Source organism: Myodes glareolus, chromosome 21 (assembly GCF_982192425.1).
Source record: "Myodes glareolus chromosome 21, mMyoGla1.1, whole genome shotgun sequence".
Taxonomy (NCBI): Eukaryota; Metazoa; Chordata; class Mammalia; order Rodentia; family Cricetidae; genus Myodes; species Myodes glareolus.
In genome coordinates this window covers 21,353,863-21,377,258 of record NC_142046.1, presented here as the reverse complement: position 1 = coordinate 21,377,258, position 23,396 = coordinate 21,353,863, and the positions used below count along the sequence as shown (strand labels likewise).

General features: G+C 47.8%; 1 protein-coding gene across 4 annotated transcripts in view; it reads right to left on the bottom strand.

Moving 5' to 3' along the window:
• The window catches only part of Cacna1b (calcium voltage-gated channel subunit alpha1 B), a 162,143-nt gene that overhangs the window by 60,656 nt on the left and 78,091 nt on the right, over window positions 1–23,396 (bottom strand). For 2 of the 4 annotated variants that reach the window (XM_087899910.1, XM_087899909.1), the window contains exons 16-19: window positions 22,486–22,553; window positions 19,450–19,556; window positions 12,512–13,291; window positions 11,522–11,739 (exon numbers count right to left, since the gene is read on the bottom strand). In XM_087899910.1, coding sequence (XP_087756036.1) covers window positions 11,522–11,739; window positions 12,512–13,291; window positions 19,450–19,556; window positions 22,486–22,553 — 1,173 coding nt within the window. Of the gene's footprint in view, window positions 1–11,521; window positions 11,740–12,511; window positions 13,292–16,638; window positions 16,702–19,449; window positions 19,557–22,485; window positions 22,554–23,396 lie in introns of all 4 variants that reach the window. The other 2 variants (XM_087899911.1, XM_085681213.2) reach the window with 2 other exon arrangements.

The window sequence follows — 23,396 nt, the reverse complement described above, 5'->3', positions numbered from 1 at the left end:
CCATACAAAGGAACAATAATTTGAATTAACAACTGGCTTCTGAACAGAACAGGAGGCAGAGGACAATGGAGTAACTGTCCCAATAGGAAGAGAAAATAACCAGCAGCTAGAATTCCACACAAAGGAAAAAAACTTTTCACAACAATGCCAGAATACAGGTTATCCAGAGAAATTTCCACTGCCAAACTCCATTTAAAAAAAAAAAAAGTTAGGAAATGTGTTCTTCCAGCAGAAGAGGGGAGGGGGAAGAAGCCTACAACACAACCTGAAATACAGAAGTAATGAAAGCTAAGAAGGAATAAGGAGCCCAGCAAACAAAAGGTGAAAAATACCAGGTAGAGGCGTTCAGGATCAGCCAATCCTTTACAAAGGCAGCACACCCGTCTACACAGTTCACAGCCCAGAACTGTACGGCTGGGTCCCCCTCCCCACAAAAGCCTCATCTCGATCTAAGTGCTGTTTACAATTTCTAGTTGGGTCATGTTCATTGCTATCTTAAGCCACTGCCACAGGTTGGGCACCCCTGAGAGAAAGCATCACTATTTGGAAATTCAAACCACACTGATGAATCAGATAAAGAACAATGAAACTTGAAAGGCAGGCTTAAAACAAAAACAGGCTTCAAAAGCTTGTATATATAATCAAAAGAATCCTTACGAGCGAAATCTAAAGCTTAAAATGCACAAAGTAGAAAAGCCCAAATATTGTGAGCGGAGGACATCAAAAGGAAACATGGAGAAAGGAGATTACAAGGCAGGGAAAAAAGGGAGCTGGTAAGAGCAGTAACTAACATGCTCAGAACAAAGACAGCGGGGAAGACCACGACAGTGACTTAAGCAGAGACTATAGAGAAAGAAAGGGCTCAGAAGGATGGGGGGAGGGACATCAGGAATACAGACAGGGCTGCTGGTGGCCCAGGCCTGAAATCACAGATATCAGGAGATTGAAAAAGGAGAATCCCAAGTTCAAGAGTGGTCAATGCCAGCCCAGACCACTTGGTAAGTCCTCGGATTCTATCTCAAAAGAAAAGGTAAAGAATTCTGAAGGTGTAGGTCAGTGGTAGAACACTTGTTTGCATATAAAATAAATACAGCCGAGGAGCAGGAGACTGCTCTGCACAGATGGGGCAGCCTCTACACTTCCATTTCTCCCTGTGTCCTTCACAAACTGTACGGTCAATAAGGAAAGAGAACAAAGTCGTCCCTACCTGACATCTCTCACATAAAGGAGATCTAAAAACAAACAAAACCAAAAAACTATGAACTTGGACACAGAAGTGAACAGTCTTGGTTTGAGCTCAAGGGAAGAACCGAGGCTGACTTATGAACGCCACGAGCAGCAGACAGAACAGCAGCACGGTGGGGAGCACAGTGGGGCTCTGAGCAGAGGTCAGGCCCCATTGCCCAGAGTAACGGCTGCCATGGCAGGGGCTGCGAAGGAGTCCAGGCCCGTGAAGCAGAGTCAGGGTTCCTGTAAGACTCAGAGGAGCGGGAGACTTCACGAAGTTAGGCTGTCTTCAGGTTCATGGGGGCACAGGGAGGGCAGGGAATTCGGGGCAGGCATGTTTAGGTCCCTAAGAAGCAGGGAAGGAAGGGCACATCTAGCTACAGCATGCCTACTAAAAGCATGGGAGATGTGTTGCCACCAGGAACCCTCTAGAGTCCCAGAGTCTGGCAACCTGAGCTTGTGAGCTTCCTTGGTGTCTTACATTTTCCTGGAACCTGGGAGTCTGATGAGGCCGTTAGGGATTCCCAGACAGGCTCTACAGCAGCTAGGGAAAAAAGTGTGTGTGTGTGTGTGTGTGTGTGTGTGTGTGTGTGTGTGTGTGCGCGCGCGTGTGCGTGTGCGTAGTGGGGGGGTGGTGAACGCGGACTAGTAGGGTTTAGGCAACAATTTAGTCTGGACTCTAACAGGAAATGGGAAGATATACTGAGAACTGAAGAAACAGGCAGAGACCGGGGGAAGGAGGCTGTATTAGAGTCCTGGTGATGTGAGATTCAGACATCACTTGATGCCTGCCCTAGAAGAGAGGTGCCATCCTTAACAAATAATAATAAGAATAGGTCTGAGGCCAGGTGAATCAGACCACTGCACCTGGGAACTTAAAAGTAGGGGACTTGGTAAGTGCCTGGGCCTGAAAGAAGTCACCTGGACCCTGCTACTGAAGATAAGAATCACCACAAAGAGGGAGCGAGCCACTGTATGCTGGTGGTTTCAGGGGGCTGAGGTCAAGGGCGCAACTGAGGTATTTGGTGTACTGAGTGCTAGAATAATGAAGAGCCCTACCCCAAATTCTGACAAAGATGCTGCATTCCACTGCGTCAATAGAAAAGGAACCTGTTGAACTAGAAAGCAAAGCCACTGTCCCACATTGCTAGCATGTGCTCCACAGAACCAAATGCAGCTGCTAGGAAAGAAAGAAAACCAGCACCACCACGACGGCCTTTACTGCACCCTCATCTGAAACGTCTCCAATACGCACGGCTCCTATAATAAGAAAACGGAAACTATTTAATGAAAGTATTACAACCACACACACACCTGTAATGACGGAGAAAGTTAAAACAACTCTCACGCGAAATAATGAATATAATGGCACAAGCCAACTGCCAATGAGAAGTGCCACAGACCTAACAGTCCCAGGGGAGATCGGTGGAGACCTGAGAGATGAGATGGCAGCTCACCAAATTCAGGACAGTGAGAAAAATAATCAAACTAAACAATGAATTTAAACCACTTCAGAAATTACAGGGAGCCCACAGAGGAGCAGGGGCTGCAAGTACTGCAAGTGAAAACAGTGTACTAAAATGCATCAAGAGATGCATTTTACACATATTAAATAAGGAATATGTTTTAAAAGGGATTTGAAAACGATGCAGGAGGCAGGCAAACCCAGAAAGAACTAGAATGTCTAATATACAAAACACTGCAACAGAACTAATCACTAAAAATGCAATTCCAGAAGTTTTTCCTGAAATTCGCTATCATCTACCAATTGACTTTCAACACAAGTGCCAAAGTCATTTAATAGAAAAGGGGCAGTCCTTTTTTAACAAATGGTAATGGAGCAATTGGAGATTCAGCAAGGCCCTGGGGCCAGGAGAGATCCTTAATCTTTACCTTATGCCACATATAGAACTTAACTCAAGATGTGACCTTCTGGAAAGATGGAGTTAAAGTATCCTCCCCTCTCCATCCGGTGAAGCACACCCGGACAGACATGATCCTTGGGAATCACATCAGGATAAACAAAGAGAGATTTTAAAGTAGGAAGAAAACGAAGGCTGGCTATGGGACCTTGGAACCCAGGAGCAGCACAATAAGAACGCTGCCTCTTCTGGGTTTTATTGTCTGCCTCATCTATCTGGACTTGGCTTGGAACTCATAAACACCAATGGGCACAGACCTGAAAAAGTCCCAGCGAAAGGACTAAGAAACAAGCCTACCTAGCAAACCAGGTCTTACAGGCAGCAATCGCTCTACTACAGTCAAACTCAACAGAAACAAAACAAAACAAAATGGTAGTCCTAGCTCTACTCACACCAGCACAGGCTGAGGAAGGAGCCTAAATCTTTACCTTCACTGCCTGGAAGCAACCCAAAGCCCCGGCTGGAGTTGGAGTGGAGTGATAGTAGAAAGCCAGAAGTTACATACACCATCAGCCAGTGGTAATCAGGTCCACCCTGCTGTGCACAGGAGTCACATAGGAGCAGCAGAGACCTGCTGGGGAGCTGGTACACTCACCTTAGGCCAACAAAAGTGAAGGGTGTTTATCACTGATGCCCATAGCAGCCAAGCCAAAATCTACTTCCCTACCTCACCCGGGGCTAACACGGCAGTCCACTTTCCTCCTTGAGAACATCCCAGCAGACAAGCCAAAGCGGAAGATCTAAACAAGACTCAGAGGCTCAGGATATAGTTTCAAAGTAGCTATGTTTCAATAAAATAATTACTTGTCATACCAAGAACCAGGAAATCAACCTGAAAAAAACAAAAACAAAACAAAAAACAACCAATGGGCCCCAAGAAAATGGATGTTAAGTCTATCTGACAAAGACTTTAAAACAACATCCCAGAAATTCTTAACAGACAATTAAAAAACAACAAACAAACAAAAAAAAAAACTTGAAGCAAACAAAAAGTAGAAAATCTCAGCAAAGAAACAGAAGACCTGAAGAACCAAGCAAGGACTTTATAATTAAAAAACATAGTAACTAAAATGATAAACTTGACAGACAGGACAGGCTCAACTGTAGAATGGAGGACACAGAGGAAAGAATCCACAAACTAGAAGAAAATAGAGATTACCCAACCTGATTAACAGGGAGAAAACATACTGGAAAAACAAAAAACAGAAAAATTAAAAAAAAAAGAAAGAAAGAAACCAATAGAGCCCAAGAGCCTTTGGGTGCACAGCCAAAGATTGAGCATTCATACCACCAGAGTCTGAGAATGAGAAAAGGGAAAAGCAGAACTGTGGAGGCACTCCAAAGACAATAAAAGATGAAATAGTTCCAAATTTTGCAAAAGACATTAACCTACAGATTCAAGAAGTTGAGCAAACCCCAAACAGGATAAATTTGAAGAAGTCCACATCCAAATATATTGTACTCAAACTTCTGAAATATAGAGACAAAAAAAACCCCTTGAAGGAGCGAGAGAGAAACAGCATCTTACCTATAGGGAGAAAACAACTCGAATGACAGTGGATTTCTCATCAGAAACCATGGGCTCAGAAGAGGCACACGTTTTTTTCAAGTGCTGAAAAAAAAAGAACTGTCAACCCAGAATTCTAGACCCAGGGAAAATATCCTTCAGGAACGAAGGGAACATCAAGACATTCTTGGATGAGGAAATTAAAGAGAATCTGTCACCTGCAGATCTATCCCCAAAGAATAGCTAAAGAAAGCCTTCCACACAAAGACAACTTATGAGAGAATATAGAATACCAGAAAGGAAGACGGAATAATAAGAGAAAAATGATAAAATATAACAGTTCCCTTCTTCTCTTCAGCTTCTATGTTATGTTGACAGCTGAAATAAAAATTCAAACACATTCTGCTGATATTCTTAGCTTGTGCAGAGGAAAAATTTAAGAATACTATATCATAAATGAGAGGGGGTATATATAGAGAAATTTTATACTGTATTCAAACTGGCAGAATGAGTAAACTAAGGTAAGTTATATAATAAAATAACTAAAGCAATTACCATATACAATAGACACTTGAAAGTACTAAAGACAAATCAAATTGGACTTTAAAATACATTTCCTGCCTCCAAGAGAGGCAGAAAAAATAAACTAGAGAAATAAAAAATCAAAGAGACTAAACAAAAAACAAAAATTAGGATAATAATCTTAAGCTCTAATCTTACCAACAACTACAATAATGTAGATGTTATAATGCCAAATAAAAGAATTTACAGTGAATTAAACCATGACCCAACCACATGCTGTCCAGAAGACAATCACTTCGAATACAACTGTACAACTCGTTTGAAATGGAAAGGTAAAAATGATCAACTATGCAAATATTAATTTAAAATAGCAAAGATATTACTACAAGATAAGATAGACTTCAAACCAAGGAAAGTTACCAGGTCAGGGAAAGGCATAACACGGTGACAAAAAGGCTGCTGCACCAGAAGGACAAACCACAAATGTGTTTGTATCTAACAGCAATTCACAAACGTGAGAGTAACAGCTTACAGTGTGAAAGGAAAGGAAGGTTGGATCCAGCGTTAGCTACAGAGATCTGAGCATCCTTTTCTCAACAACTGACAAACACAGAAAGGCCAACCAACAGGATGGAGCTGGCCCTTACACAGCATTCCACCCAGTAACAGCAGAACACATATTCTTTCCCAACTACCACAAACATCTGTTATGGCCTACATCCTGGGCCATGGAACAAAACCTAACAAACTTGAAAGAAAAGAGGACAATACACGTCCATCAAAGGCACACGGTAGGAATCTGAAGACATCACAAGGATAAGAAGGGACAACTATGGCCTACTATACACACATAAAATTAGCAACTTCAATGATAGCAAAAGTAGAAAGAAGTCATCCAATATGAAACCAGTAACATAACCCAGTAGGTACTAACTTAAACTCAGATGAAAATGTTAGTTGGATAATTTCTACCAAATACTTAAAGGATAGTTAATTAGTACCCTGTTCAACATAATTTACTCCAGAAATTAGCAGAGGGAATAATCCCATTAGATCCAAAACATTTTATGGGTCCACTTTTACTTTGGGTACCCAAACCAGACAAGGACACTATGAAAAAGAAAACTAAAATTGATTGTGGTATGTCGGTCTACAATCCCAGCCCTGGAAGGCTAAGGTAGGAGAAATGTGAGCTTTAGAAATTGTAGCACTGAATATCACAACCAGGACATGAAAAAAGAATTAATAAAACGTGAAAAATTAAATTATTCATTTGTGACTTTTATGTAGAGACTTTGGAAGGAATTTACAAATACATGTTTGAGGTAAAATACGTCAAGATTGAGTAACTTAGGAAGTTAGAAAAGTAACAACCACAAAATAAAACAAAAAAGAGGAAGATTAATGACAAAATGGAAAACAATTTTTACAACAAATTATGGTAGAAATAACAAATGAATTATAATATTAATTTTTATTTTATAATGATTACAAAGTATACAAGCCACCAACTAATCTAATCTAATCAAGGGAATAAAAGAGAAATCACAGAAATGCTCAGAATTCTAAAAATGATAAGAGGGAAAAAATATTGAACAAGAAGGAAATTAAAGAAAAAGAACTTAAGGCCAGATGGTGGTGGCGCATGCCTTTAATCCCAGCACTGTAGAGGCAAAGGCAGGAGGATCTCTGTGAGTTCGAGGCCAGCCTGGTCTACAAAGAGAGTTCCAGGACAGGAAGGGTACACAGAGAAACCCTGTTTGAAAACAAACAAACAAAAATCAAAAGAAAAGAAAGAACTTAAGCCAATGCTTATGTAAATAAGTTAAAAACCTTAGACTAAACATACTGTTTGGTGTGTACACATGTATGCGTACACATGTGTAAAGGCGTGCATATGGAGACCACCGGTCAATAGTGGGCATCTTCCTTCCTCTCTCTCCACCTCATTTGGGGAGACAGTTTCTCTGAACCTGGAGTTTACTAGTGAGCTAGCTTGACTGGCAGAAAGCCCCAGGATTATCTTCTGCCAGTCCTGAGCTTACAGGCACTGCTGGACCTGCCATCATACACGGGATGTAAACTAATGTCCTCACACTTGCGGGACAAACTCTACCAAATTATCCATATCCCTAGTCCCTAAATTGAGTAATTTTTAAAAGGAAAATATAATTCACTAAACTCATCTCAAGAGACGATAAACAGACTAGTATACAAAGATCTACTACTGTTATGTAAGCCTATAAGATAGCTTTACAAAATTCTACCAAACACTTAAAGAGTATGCCACAGCAATGACCAGCAAAACACTCCAATTCTTCTTATGAACTAATAACATTCCACAGGCCGGCTCCCCAGTCCACATCCTCCCCTTTTATGATGCCCAGCATTCTAGGAAACGGTGTCACTACAAGGTTGTCATCGTTACTGCCTGATGTTCATGTGGAAGGAAATGCCCACCCCGAACATCATAAAATGTTTTTAACAGAGTAATGCAGAGAAAAACCTCACAGGAAGCAGTCCAAATTCCAGTGGCAGATTATCAGAATCGGGCAGAATGTTTTTGAAAGAGATGTACCCAAATCCTTAATAATTGCTATTTTAACCAGTGGTCGGCAAAATTTACGTGTTATGCCCTAACATGATACTTCTTGACCTGGAAGCCTTTTCACCATATTTTATGAAACTGCAGGGTTCACTTAGCAGGCAACATGGTAATTTTTAAAAACTATTTTAATGAGAATGGTAAAGAATTCCTTGTCTGACACATGAAAGGCCCTAGGTTTGGTCCTTAACACCAAGAAGACAAAATACAATTTTTTTAAAAACGGCTGCAGTTGGACCATCTAATTTTCAGGAATGGAGTACTGAGGGTGAGTATGATGTGGCTATATGGCATTAATAACCCAACCTTTCGATGCTTAAACCCAGGATGATAAAACCACCGTACACACCTCCCTTTAAAGAATCAAATCAAAATCTTAGGAAAAGAATAATAGAATCCAACAGCGCATTTCAATGTAAGTACGACTGTCTTAATCTGCGCAATCACACTAGGCTTCACCTGTGTGACTTCTGTACACAGTGAGAGAGGAAAGAGTGGCCCCACGGCGGCCCCTCTTGCCTAGAGGAACACCACAGACACGAGCTGGGCTGAGCTGGTGCTGCCAATCACCACCAGCCACTTCACAAAAGTCTCCTCACAAGCTTGTGCCACTGCTGGGGACCCTAATGATCATGCTGGTGCTGGAGGGAAACGCTCTGAGAGAGTAGCCAGCATCTTTTAAGGGGCCCCTTGGCCAAAGCTTTTCATTATCCCTATGGGGAGAGGCTATTGGGGAAACAAGACTGGACGTCCCATGTAGTGACAGACACTGTGTCTCTGTGCTGGTTGCCTCGTCTCTGCCCCCAGAGCCACTGGCATCATCGCTGCTGCTGCCAACCAACACGGATGACTGCTACACACCAGTTAGGCCAGTGGTCCTCACCTTCCTAACACTGCGACCCTTTAATGCAGTTCCTCACGCTGCAGTGACTCCCAACCATAAAATTATTTCCTTGCTACTTCATAACTGTAATTTTACTACTGTTATGAATCATAATATAAATATTTTGCGACCCACAAGTTGAGAACCATTGAGTTAGGGCTGTACTGTTACTTTGGCGACCCCTCCAAGGCCACCTTTGATGTTACCTCCAAGACCTACAGCTACTTGACCACCCAACCTCTGGAAAGAGACCATATTCACCAAGTCTCCCTATCAGGAATTCACTGTCCATCTTGTGAAAATCCACACAAAAGTCTCCATTCAGAGGACCCAGGCTCCTTCAGTGGCTACATTTTTTTATTTGTTTATCAGATTTAGTTCATTCTATTTTTATACCAAAAAATGGCATATTTTTATACCAGAAAAATAGAATGCTAATAAATAATGACCAATTGAGGTATATTCCGATATCGCATAGACAGGTCCAGATCTGAAGCCCACTTCTATATATCTCCACATATAAAAGTTAACCAAATTTGTGGACAGGCAAAAAATTCTACTAAAATAGGAATTAACGTGTACTAGAAACATATGTTTCTACATAGGTCTCAAGTCAGAACTTTTACCTCAGTGCAGACGAAACAAGGCCAGGGTCCCCAGTAACCTGGATGTTTGCACCAACGCTATCAGATTTATTGAGAGATCAAAAACTTGGAAGAGAAATACACTCACTCATAGAAGTTTTGATAATATACTAGGGAAAACAAAACATATAGAATTGACATTAAAACTAATGCCTGATTTGAAGAGTCAGAGAAAAAGGATAAATAATAAATATATAAAAAGTTTAAAAATCAATAGTTAGAGTTTTTTTCTTCTAGCAGAAGTAGTGACAGGCTTCAGATTAACCCCAAAAGGGATAATCACAAACACCAGACATAGAACAAAGTTGGTACTGAACACTTGCAATTTTGGCACTCCAAAGACCAAGTTCAGTGTCTGAGCTACAGAGTGAGACCCTGTCTCAGGAAAAGAATATATATATATATCAGGCATTCGGACACCACTAATCTAAGCCAGAGACCAGGAGAAAGTATTTATAGGACGGGTCAATGGTTAAGAGCATTTCCTGCTCTTGCAGAGGGCCTGGGCTCAGCAGCCAGCACCCCCATGGCAGCTCATGACTGTCTCTATCTCCAGTTACAGGGTCTCTGGAGCCCTCTTCTGACTCCACCAGCACCAGGCATGCACATGGGACAAAAGCCTACATCAGGCAAAACATCCACACACAAAATAAGTAAATCCATAGGTGTAGGTGTGGATCTTGAAAATTAATAATTATTAAACAAAGAAATTTAAAAATAGGCAAAAAAATCCTGAATAAAAATCTCACCAAAGAAGTTGCACAGTTGCCAAGTAACCATAATAAAAATCGTACCTCATTAGGAAGTTGCCAAGGTAAACAAACTCTGCTACACATTTCATTAGAACAGCTAAAATCCAAAGCACTGGTAACACAAGGTTCAGAAAGATGTGACGCAGTGAGAGCTTCGCTCGCCGCTAATGGGAATGTAGCTAGCACCGCCACACTGAGGACAGTTTGGCAGGGTCACATAAACCCCAACACAGTCTTATCACATACAACTTCACAATCATGGCACTGGCACCATCGCTCCAGGAATGATGTGCACTCCAGTGTGCACTCCCAGGAATACACCAACACGAACCCTGAACACATATGTCTGCTTATAACCACCAAAACAGAAAGCAACTGAAACACCCTTGGCAGGTGCACGGACAGCTGTGGTACACCCCAACAGTGGAACTTCAGTGTGGTAAGAAATGAACTACCAAGCCACAAAACCCCTTAAGTGCATGATGATAAAACTTTTCTTTTTAAAAAGTTAACCTGAAAATCTGTGTGCTGTATGATTCCAAGTATGTGGCATTCTGATACGAGGTATGTGGCTGCCAGCATGGATGGCACCAACTGTGGACCAAATCCCAGGGGGTCCCGGGGCTCAGTCTCAGGCTACTCTACAGAGAAGCAAAGGAGGGGCTGGCAAGACAGACCCATCTGTAGGCATGGCAAGTGAAACAAGAATGGGCCAAGATCAAGTTTTCCTCAGAGGAAGCTCGGAGAAACCGGTGGTTAAAGAGATAAAAGCCACCACTCTCCAGCACTGTCTTCCCAGCGTGTGTGACGGACTGCAGGTGTGTGTGGGTACGCCGTATACAGCTCATGTGCTCTACCGTACAGCTCAGCGCATCTCTGGCCTTCCTTAGGCCTTGCCTCTCCCTGGAATGATTGCTTCCGCTCCAGCATCTGTCCTGCCGAGGGCCACACCGGTCACCTGCAAGTTTCTTCTTACTACACGCCTGTTCACTGGGCTCTCACCGCATGCTTCTTTCCGGTTTCACACACACAGGAATGAGCAAGTCAGACAAGGGGTTGGAGCTTAGGGCAAGGATCTAGGAGCATGTGAATAGGTACATGACAGCTCTGAGGTCCTTGTCCTACCTGCCACCAGCACTAGTCAACCAACAAGAGATGAAGGTTTTGTCTTTCCAGCTCATCTGGTAGCCTTCCACTGTATTCTCAGCACTCTGACCCTGAGCCTGGCATAGCCAGCATCGTGAAAACGTTTTTTAGGAGGAGGGACAAAGGTATCTAACATCCACCTGTCTGAAGGGCAACGGAAAGCCAAGAGATATCAAAGTCAGATACCGGTAGCAAAGAACTTTCTCTCCATCAGGGAGAAAATTCAGAGAGGCAAGCTGGACGCCCAGCCACTGACACGGAGCAGCAGGAATGGGGGGAGCTGGACCTGCCATTGGTACAGGGAGATACTCACTGGGAGCTACAGTGGTCTCCCCGGGAGGGCCTGTCAGTGTCACTGGGACATGCACAGTGGTGCTGGGGTCTGAAGGCTGACTGCCCATCCGGGTGACATTACGCTGGTTGTCTGCATCTTCTGGTTGTTCCTCCACTTTCTGGAGACAGGTACTGGGCAGCATGTGCAGATGGCCCACACCTGTAACCGCAACGGCCTCCAGATCACAGTGAGGTTCCCTGAAACCAAAATGCTCATTAGTCTGATGCAGTAGGTGAGACCCAGCTCCTTACGGCTACCCCTTTATGCAAGGCAAGTAAAGCTTGGGCGAGCAGCTCTCCTGTGTTTTGCATGGTTTGTTACTACACATTTAAGCTATCTCGCAGTCTAGAAGCCGGGTATGGAGCTGCCCTATCTGCTTTTAACAGAGCCGGGCACTATTAGTGTTAAAGTCTGTATGTGGACCAAACTCCCTTGTAGAATGAAGCCGTCTGAAGTAGGCCATTTCCCTAGGACACCCTTAGAGCCCCACCCCCACCCCACCCAGTGCTCTCTGCTAGACTGATCCTCAACAACGGCCTCCAGCTGTGCCTAACCTGGTTTCTGCCAGCCAGTGGGCAAACACAAAGATGGAGGCTTCAGCTTCAACCTCCAGTCTCCAGGTCTCTTGAAGAGTCAGGGCCAAAAAGCCAGCCAATACCCTCTGGTCCGTTTTTTGTAAAGTCAGCCAGCAACCTTGTTCGTGTCTCCTCTCCCAGCATCCTCCCCAATTTTCTCTTCTCCTGGATGCTCTGCTCTTCCCCAGGTCAGTGTGTTTCCAGTTTCTCCCTAAGTCCTTTGTCCCTTCCTAGGTGTCATTGAGTACACACTGGTTGCCACAAGGGGTTTTACCAAAAGGAGAATTGGGAATGGGGGTGGGAGGTGACAACAGGAGCAGCCTGGCAGAGTCCCTTTCCCTATTATCCACATAAGGGCTACTAACCACCCCACCATACTCTGCCTCTTACATACTTGGGCTGGTGGTTTCGGGTTTCCTTATCCCCTTCCGCCATGTTGCTCTCCTTCTCGGTAGCCTCCCTCTCTGGGGGCTCAAGTGTTGCTGGTCCCTTATGCCTTGCACGGTGCCGGCGTGTGGGTTCCTCGCTGTTCTCTGCCTCACGGGTGCCCGTGCGGGGGCCTCGATGTCGTGGGCGTCGCTCGCCCTTGGGTGCGGGCACCGGTGCAGTGCCCTCCTTGCCCGAGTCCTGTGCGTGCCTGTGGGCACGGTGGCGCCGGGGCTCGCGTTCAGTGGCCTCCTCCTCTGGGGAGCCACGCCGGTGGTGACGCCTGTTACTGCGCGCTTGTACTTCAGCCCCTGCAGCCTCCTTGCTGTGACTGCGACGTGGGCGCGGACGTTCCTCCCTGGCCCCTGTCTCAGTGTTTTCGGTCTTTGGACAGTCTGTCCTGTCCTGTTCACCGCCAGCAGGGGCAGTGGCTGAGGTCTTGTCCCTGTCACGGTGCCGGTGGTGCCTGCGCGGTGGGTCTACACTTTCAGGGACCTCAGGGCCCTCGGGCTTTGACTTGTTCCCCACAGGTCCACGCAAGCCATCCCGGCCAGGCTCCACCACTAGGGGCCGATCCATGTGTGTCTTCATATCTGGCCTCACATGGCGCGTGCTGGCATAACGCAGGCGCTCCTCGGGGTCCATCTCGCTGTACAGTGCCTCACAGCTGGCACGCAGGTTCTGGAGCCTTAGCTGACTAGCCCGCTGCTCCCACACTGAGCGCGCCTTGGCCGAGTTCTGCTGCCTGCTGCGGGGAGACTGTCATGAGTGTCACCGACCGGCTTATCTCTGCCTCACAGGGAAGCCGCAGATGAACACAAGCGATGGAAGGATGTAGGGACAGGGAAGGAGAGGTAACCAGTCTTAAAGACCTCTGCTCTTGTTGATGGGGGAAGGATTGGGGGGAGGCAGAGTTTAGCTCGCCTGTCAGTGTCCTTCTAGAATCCACTCTAGCAGGAGGACAATGGCCCAGAGTCTAAAGGGCGCAAGGGGATGCCAGGTACCAGCATGAATGGGTAAACAGAATTTCAAGGTAAACGGGAAGCTAGCCAGGAAAGCAAAATGAGAAGGGAGACCACCTCGCAAACCAAGAAGGACTGATGGAGGCACCCTACAGCCTGCCTTGGGAGCTGGCCCAGGAGAGGCCAGTCAAACGGACACTTCTAGAGGCACTTACCCATGGCACCTCCCAAAGGAGCATGTGGCCCTGTTGTGAGCACAATTTCTGCTGCATTTTGAAGCATTCTGGAAGCCCCCACTATTTGGCTCAACCAATTACGAGGAGCGGAAATCATGTCTGGAGCTGAGAAAGCCCCGTTTCACCGCCACCAATGCCCTCTTGTCCCTTGACTCTGTAGGGAGCCTCATACTCCACTGAGAGTCGGGCATAACCTTGAAATCCTCCAGTCACAGGGGTAGGAAGCAGTATGGTTCAGTCCTTACTGAACAATGAAGGGCCTCATCTTCATTGAAACCTCGCTGGCCCAGACATCTTCCGTTCCCACATCTAAAACAGGGAGCTCGTTTCCATTCTGGGTTCTGAATAAGAGCATCAAAGGATGTGGCCCCAGTCCCACCTCTGCCAAGTAGAGACCGCATCTGAGGCTATAGCCTCATCCTTCCGTCTCTGGAGGCTTCTGGGTAACCCTGGCAGTGTCTGTGGCATCACTAACAGTAGCAGCGACAGTACCAGTGCTCTGGGCTCCATGTCCCCCTCGTACAGCCCTTATGACTACCTCAAGGGCAGGTACCTTTCATAAGGATGGCCACTGAGGCTAGAAAGAGGGCATGACCTACCCGGGGCCCGTAGTTAGTCACAGATGGAGTGAGGTTCACATGCATACGGGGCGGAAGGGAAGAAGTGCCTGAAGAACACACAATCTCTCAGTCAGACCTCAACTGCATCAAAACACAGGTGCAAACTGTGCCCCGGGAACAGCCCAGTCACTGGAATAGACCGGTTAGAGGAAGGACAGCAAATCTTATCCTTTCTCTCCTGAGAGGAGCCAGCAGCTGGCAAGTCTGAAAGCTAAAGAACAATAGAATCTGTGCCTCCACCCCTAGGGGCGCTGGTGAGGCTGACAGGACAAGCAGCATCTGCTAGTTCAGGGGCTACTATTTGTCCTCGCCGAGGCCAAGGTATCACCACCGTGATATTCCTGCTCCAAGAATTCCCACAGAGCTTCCTTGTCCTTGGTACGGTCTGTCTCTGTACAACACTGGAAGGCAAGAAAAGGAAGAGGGCCTGAAGATATGCGCCCATCTTCGAGAACCTTGGGAGGACTGATGTCTGCTCACTACCTTGGACCTCTCAATCAGTCCAATACACCAAGATGGCCCTGGATTCTGAGCCCCCTGATCAGCAGAGCCGGCTGGCTCACAGCAGAGCTGGCTGGCTCAGAGGAGCCTTTGGGCGGGGCCAGCACCACAGTTCTCTGTTGTGAAAGACGGCAATGAAGACGATGGGTGCATGTGCCAGCCTGAAGCTCCGGCTCCGGCACAGGCAGGACTGGGCTCACTCGGCCCTAGCCTTGCCCCAGGTACGACCCTCTCTCGGGAACCACATCAGTACAGAAGGAAGACCGGGTGCCTGTGGGACTAAAGGGCATCACTGGGCTTGCAGTGACCCCTCAAACACAGAACAATGTACCAACTAGCTGGGCAAGGGTCACCCACTCATCTCTGCTGGCTGCTAGAATCCCCCAGCCCCGTGCTCTGGGACCTAATAACACCAGGCTGCTTTTATCTCGTCACAAACCCGTAGAGACCACTGGGCTCCTCCCGGGACAGATTCCTGAGTCTTATTCTACACATCTGAACCATCTTGCCCCTGCCCTGGTCACTCTCCAGAGCTTTTCTTTGACCTCTGCCCATTGCAGCTAGGACAGACACCTCACTCTGTTCCTCTTTAACAACTTCACAAACAATTCAAGATCCTCTCTTGAAAGGCAAGATTGCTGACCTAGATTGCTATATGGCTGGCAGCACTACTAAGGCAGAATCCACACTGAACGGGCTCTCTAAGGAGCCGTGGGGAAGAGCTGCTCTCATGAGGTCCTGCTCCCAGCCATACCTGGAAGGTATATCCAGCTGATACCTCATTTCTGCCACATGGGAGTTACTGAGGACCCAACAGCCTTTCTCATCCTGTCAGACATCAGGGCCCCAACATCCGGTGGCATCTCACACTTGTGAGAATACCCAGAATGCTCTGTGCTGTTGCAGAGGAGGCACACAAAGCGGCCACAAGACACAGGGGCTACCTGACTCCCCATGCAAGGGCCCAACTACAAATGTTCCTTCTCCAACACGAGGAGATACTGGCAGAAGACAGTATCAGCACCTCCCCTGGGAGCTTGGATGAAGCCAGGAGGGAAATGGGACCGTCACTTACTGGTCCTGGCCCCATCCTTGAGGGAAGAACCAGAATCACATCTCCCAGGAAGAGTTACTCAGCAAGGCTAATGTCACCACCAGGAAAGCCAGCTTGATCAGCTACTTGCCTTCCTTTCTTCCCCTCCTGTGAGCAGAATGTGGGTCCCCATTCTGCTCCCAGGCCCTCAGCTTCCAATCAGGAGTTTTAGCACTCCCCTGGCCTATGTACTATAAGCTCTATAGCAGCTTTGTTCATGCTAAAACAAGGGCTGCCTCAGAATAACCTACATAATCTCCCCAAAGTAAGGAGGGGCTAGGAGGAGCCAAGGAATGTCTCCAAGAACCCTCTCTGCCACCCCTGTGCACAGGACTTCATGAAAAGCACAGAAGACCTGTGAAGTAGGTCTTCTGTGAAGAAGTCCACAGAGCTCCACCCTATCCAAGAAGTAGACATATACAAGGTACCAGAGAGATTGCACACAGACAAACGGCAGACAAAAGGACAGAGACCAGAAGGGAGAGGAAGGCCAGGCTCAGAAAGATCTGGGCCTGTGAGTAGGACTTGGGGACAACAGGCACAAGCCCACCATTCCCACAGAAGGCTGGGCCGGAGCTGCCCATGAAGCAAATGACTGGGGGAAGCAGTCAGGTGTGGAGGGAAGGTGTGCGCACACAGTTGTCATGGAGTCACAGATGGAGAATCATAGCAGAACCACTCACGGTGAGTTTACGCTGGAGACAGATGAGCTGCGAGATACAGTACCTCGAGTTTGCTTTACAAAACTGCACATGCAAGAAACAAAACATAAACAGGAGTGAGAAAACCAGAGAACGTTCTGAGACACAAGTGACACTTGGGCACCACGTCGGTGCAGGTGCGGGCCGCAGTGCACATCTGGCAGAAGGCTAGTGATGCATCCACCAGACAGGCACTGGCCAAGGCCAGGGCTAAAGAGAAGCTGAGAACCAATTCTCCATGTGCAGACAAGTGAGCCTGAACTGACCAGCAGACCCTACACGGCTGGAAGACAAGACACAGTTCTCTCCAGGACCATCCATCACCACAGCCTGGTTCACACTACCCTAAGAGGGAGTGGTCTGAAAAGAGTTACAGCCACACCCAGAGACCCGGCAGGCTGACCTAAAGCTGTGGGCCTCATGAGCACGTGGCAAACACAGGAGGCAAAAGCATCCTTACCATGAGGGGTTATCCAGGCCCTGCCACCTACCTCATCGGCCTTCCCCATAAGCACCCCATAAGCTCTGCTCCCAGACCCTCAGTTCCCAAACCCAAATCCCATGATTTTCAGATCACGGTGCCTCCCCTGCCCCCCAGGAAAAAATCTGACTGTCACTAGCCCACCTTCCATGTGACTAATTCAGCCACTTCCAAGTGACGTATAAAAGTTTTTCTAAAAACAACAGAGAAAGCAGAACTCTTTTCAGTCATTTCCTTTCCCGCTGGCTTCACAGGGACAGCCAAGAAGGTCTACAGTGCCCCTTTCTAAAGGCCGAGATCTTTACAGTGCAGACTGGAAAGAGTTCACCTTCACACGAGCGTGAACAGGCCTGGAAATGCATTACAGTGCTACTGACAGAGCAGCTGTGAGTGTGAGACCACGAGCACGAACATAGGACTTGTGAGTGTGAGATTTTGAGTGTGTGAAATTGTGAATGAGAGATTATAAACGTATGTGTGAATGTGTGTAAGAACATGTAATATTGCGAGTGCGAGACTGTACAACGTGAGAGCAATCGTGTGTGTGTGTGTGTGTGTGTGTGTGTGTGTGTATGCCTAGAAGAGCAGGCGAGGACGAGGAGTCATAGTGGGGAGCAGGAAGATGCCCTTCACTTAGTGTCCTGCTTCCATAGGAGCTTCCACCAGGGCTACGCAGGACTGCACCTCACCCCAGCAATCCTGGAGTCACCTGTCATGCTACCCAAAGTGCAGAAGGCCTCGATCGCCATGCATATTGAGGACCTTCAGCAGCCACACAACACCCCAGGAGACACAGCTGCCAAGACAAGAGATTCTTGACAGCCACAGTCTCCCCAGTCTGGCAGCAAACAACAAGAGGGACCCCGCACATAGTGCCCGAGACCGCAGAGTGGCAAGAGTCAACAGCCAACAGCCCCCACACTCAGTACCATGCACCTACGAAAGGCCTCACCCTGTGTGGCCCATTCCCCAGAATCTCTAGTCAAACCACACTACTATATACTGATGTACACATCCCATTCTTGGGGATACTCCCCATCTGTCACAGTGTCTCCACGCAGGGACAGGGGCGGGGAGGTCTGGGCAGTTTCTTCTGGGTTATGTCAAGGACCTAGACTCACTTCCCCAGGCATTAGTCTAGACAGGAACACCTCTGGGAATGGTGGCCCTAAAGGCAGCAAGAGCGCTCACGTCTAGGAACAGCAGAGAAGGCACGTGCTAAAAAGAACATCACTCATGCCACAGGTCCACATGAGGCTGGGAGCTCATCACTGCCATCCTCTGAACAACAGAGCACCAGCAGCTCACAGAGCTCAAGAGAAGGACACAGGGAAGGACAGCTGCCAGGTCTTGTCAACCTCGGGATCAAACTGTTGAATTAAACTAGCCAGCTAGTTAGTAACTGAACTAGCCAGATGGCGAAAACCAGAGTAGAACACTGAGGTCCACAAGCCGTTTGTGTGGACTGCAGCTATTCTGGCTGACGATTCCCAGGCCAAATGCTTTCTCTATGCTTAGAGACAAGCGCTCTGAAAATACTATCTGGTGACCCCGGGGAAGGAACAGAACCACTTTGGGCACACACACACACAACACCAACATTCACAACCAACCAATTCCAACACATAATTTAGCAGTGCAGGCGTAAGTCACCACAAGGGGCTGAGTCAAGGCCATGTGCCCAGCCTATGGAAAGTGTGTGGCAGGGTGAGTGTGCAGCTTCAATGCCAGCAAGGTGTACTTCTCCCAAGATTCACCTATGCCCAGGCCATGTGCCTAATTCCGTGACTTCTAAACACTAAACTCCCCTCAAAGTCCCTAGCCCCCATACCATCATTGTACCTAACACCCAGCTGGCTGGCAGGGAGACTGGGTCTTCCCAGAGTCCTCCTACCATTTCTCATCACAGATGCCTCATGCCAAGCACTTGCAGAGATATTTTTGGAGGTGAATGGGCTGCCAGGTGCATTGTGGAACCTTTTGTCTCACAAAGTACATTTCTGGAAAATTATGTATGACATCTACACACAGACTCCTTATACCCTGACCCCAACCAGGGCTTTGCCAAAAAAGGAGCACTAGGGTCACCCAGACACCCAGCTATCGCTACCCACCATGAAGGCCACGCCTCCACACTCTGCCCACATTCAGGCTGGGGAAAGCCATAAAGTATGCTCAAGTGAGCCCTCTACTTGGGTTCCTTTCAAGGGGGTGGCTGTGTATTCACCAGCCCTGGACAAGGGGGGTTCTGAGGAAGACATTCACGCTGCTGCTCCCCAAAGCCACCCCTATTCCATTCCCGGTAGCCTTACGCAGCAATGGAGATGTTGGCAGCAGACATGGGGCTGACTTCAGCTACTTCTTTGGCCTTCTGGAGAGCGAGCTTCTGATTGGCTGCTTCTTCCATCTCTTCTTCATCCTGTTTGAACAACAAACTGACTGTCTCCTCAAGGGGCTGCGGCCACTCTGAGGCTGCGTCTAATGCCTAGTGCCTCGTCTGCCCTCCAAACCTGAAGTGGACATCCAGGCCCTAGTGGCAGAGCTCCTTGTGACCCAGGATTAGTTCTCCCTAGCATTCTTAAGCCCTCGCCAAGTCTGTGGCTATAAGTGACAGTATCCAAGATACTGCATCCGTGTTGTCTAGCTTGTGCTGTCTGCAGCATGCTCCACAAGCTGATGCCGCTGCAGCTGTGCCTGCAGCCAGGCCTTATCCCTGACCATCCCTGCACCAGCGCAAAGCCACCGCCAGAATTTTTCTTTTTTCTTTCTTTGCATCTCATGTTTGTCACAGCAAATCTGTCCCTCTTCCCATCCACCTGTCTTTCTAGGAGCTCCTGAACCTCTAGAACAAAGCTGGCCTGCCCCACAAGGCCATAAATCAGGGCAAGATGCTAAGCTCCTCCTGTTCCCACATTCTACCTCATTCTACTCATTCTACCCTCGAGTTTCTCCACCGGAACCATTCAGATCCCGTGAAGTCCCACACAGCTACTTGCCATTGGAACAGGACTCACGTTTGTACAGTTACCTGTCCAGGAAGAGGAATAAGCAGCTCAGACCCTCTGACCCTGACCCCAGGTCACTAAGCAAAACCAATTAGCCGTGTTCCAGGACTCCAGAGTGCATGACCCAAGAATGAAGATCTCCACGTTGTTCTTCTGAACTACTGGGTCCCCCAGGGTTTCTTAAAACCCTTAAGCCTAGGCCTCCCTAGCTCCCCCGAAAGCTAGCAGTCCTCAAAATGTGCCCAAATCTGCCTGAGGAGCACAAAAATGACAGAAACTGAATTCCCAGTCGCTGTCCAGAAAATTCCTCTACAGAGACGAGCCTCAGACTCCAGGTCCAAGAAAGAGTTAACTAGTTCCCCCATAGAGCACTCCCAGCCATGTACTCTTTAAAGATGTGAGACCAGTCATGATTTATAGCCCCTTCCTATTCATCTCTACTCCCTATAGCCCCTCGAAGGAGCCCCTCAGCCACTTCAAGGTATATGTAAATTACCCTAAATATCCTACAAATAATTCAGTTTGACTTTATTTCTACCCCACAGAAAAGTAATTACTGCTGGAACACATTTGCGGGTGTGGATGGGCTATTCAATGTGTCCTGCAGGCTTTGTCCCTGTTTAGGAAATGGGCTCTAGCTGGAAGGCTTAGGTCACTAGGGAATGTCAGTGGATGCTGTATCCATGATCTGGCCCCTTCCTATCCACCTCTACTCCCTAGCCACCAATAAGAGGGGCACTCTGATGTGTCACAACTTTCTGCCATAACCTTGGACTTTGCCACAGACCTAGGGACAGCAGAATCAGCCAATAATGGACTGTAACCTCTCAAACCATGAGGAAAATCAAGTTTTCCACCTATTTATCCCGCTTCTCTAGCTTTCCTGTCACAGCAGTGAGGAGCTAACACAGAATGGATTAAGTCCTCTCTTCTAGGGCTCCTGTCCAACTCAGGCAGTACCATGTGGCCATTGGTCTCAATTCCCAGGGCAGAAGGATTCCTGTATAGGATCCAGCGTGCAGAGTTCTGTATACAGGCGGGTCCCTGAAGACCCACAGGAGAACATGAAGAGAGAGACATCAGGACTCAAGTGTTCTCCTGTACAAGAACTAAAGTTGCTGGTGTCCCAGCATCACTAACACCAAGGACAGCTCTGGAAATACACGGGTTCCCACAGCCCATGCATTCCAGCCAGGCATCTGGCCACACCAGGATTGTAATCGTCAGCACCCGCCAGACTGAACAAAAACAAGCAAGCTGGTGGAACTCCTCGGAAGCCAGGGATCAGAGCAAAAGCGGTGTCCCAGACCTCAGACATAGCCTAGGACTGCATGCAGGAAGAGGGAGGTAAAGTGAAAGCCAAAGGCTCATGGCCACTACACTGCATAAGCCAGGCCCTCTCAAGAGCGTCTAAACCCACCTTCCTCAGACCCAGAGTGAGGAGAACATAGCACTGAGGAGGTCAGACTTTGGAGCTGTGCACAGGTGCTAACCTGAGCAGCAGAGAACACACAGACCCTCACAGAGACGTGGTTCACGCACACACATGACATTTGGAATGCACGTGGTAGCAGCCCCCATACTTGAGGCAGAACTTGAATCAAAACAAGGCTGACAGCAGGCAGCCTAGCTCCCTAGCAGGAAGCAGGACGCGAGACTGAGGGTTACCAGACAGGGGGTGGTGTCTTCTAGAGGGAAACCAGAGAGAGATGTGTATAATCATGTCCCCCACTGGGGCTTGTATATAAGAAATGAATATTGAACGGTCCCTGCTGGGTTCTACCTAGAGAAGGAACTGCCCTGCTGTGACACAGATGTGCACAGACAGAACCACCACAGCTTCTCCGGCTTCCAGCCGAGCTGAGCGTCTGAGGGGAGCACCACAGGTGTCCTCTCACTGCCCTTTCCGGTTTTCAGAGCTGAGTGTTGCCCAGGGCCCACGCACACATCTTGTCTAGGAACGCCTGCTCAGAGCAGCCTGTCTCAGGACCTCTACCTCTGTGACATGGTAGTCCTGGCCAGTCTGTACCTCCTGGGCTCCTACACCCCATCCTGCTGTTCCTGCTGTTCGCTCTTTCTCCCAAAGCCAGAGCTTCTCCAGGAGCCTGTCCACACAGGAACCTACCTTGACGGCCCTGTCCCTCCTTGCTTCTGTGGCAATCCTCCATACCCGGAGCTCTCATTAATGTTTCTTTGTTCATGACTTTGAGAAGACTCCCCTGAAGTCACATGAACCCTGACCCAGGAGCTGACCTTCCTCGTAACTCCACGTGTATACGGTAACATGTACTGAGTCCCAGACCTTCTAGCACCTTCTAGGCTGCAGGCGGTGTTTCTACATACCTTGGTCAACTCCTGGGCATTGGCAAGGTTGTCCACCGCAATGGCTAGGAAAACATTCAGCAGGGTGTCTGGTTGGCTCCAGCTAAGGAAGGGAGCCCTCTGTCCCACACACTGTCTCATACCGTCCCACCATGTCGGTCCATGAAAGACAGAACTGTTCATCTACCAAGTCCCCAGTCTCTGTCCCCTGACACCATCAGCCCATTCTGGGCCCTGTTGTACCATACGCACAAGGTCCCCTCCCCCGAGGCCTCTGCTCTCACAAGCTGAATGGCACCTCTACAGTTTCACATGGCTCAACCTTCTCTAACACAAACACACACACACAGAGAGAGAGAGAGAGAGAGAGAAAGGGGAGGGGCCTCTCATCTAGTCTTTGGGGATGGCGCTGTAGAACCCAAGATAAAAGGTCATGTTAAATCAATTTGCCTTTGGCTCCTTCAGAGGATACACAGACCATCTTCCACTACCCCAGCTCTTCTCCTCTCTAGTCTGAATGAGAAGCCTTGAAACAAACATCCTGCCTTCACAGACTTCACCACCTTCTAGGGGTGTGAATATAACCCGCCCAATCTAATCCTCAAATCCACCCATGACCAGCATTTCCCAGGCCCTAGTTTCCAAGTTGGGCTCACAAAACCTTCCTACCTTGCAAGTTCCCTTTTTGAAATTTCTGTTTCATTGTGGATTCCTGGGCACCCTTCCTCAGCATGCTTCCCTGAGTAACACTGGAAATGGGAGGGTGGTTATAAACAGTGGTCTGAGCACCCAACACTGTACCCACCCTGAACTGGCCCCTGAAACCCGATGGTGAATGCTACCACCATGCCTTGGGGACAAGGAAGGCACAGTTACACAGCATGTGCAGTGGTCTGAATGAGACCACAGGTACATAGATTTGAACAGTTAGT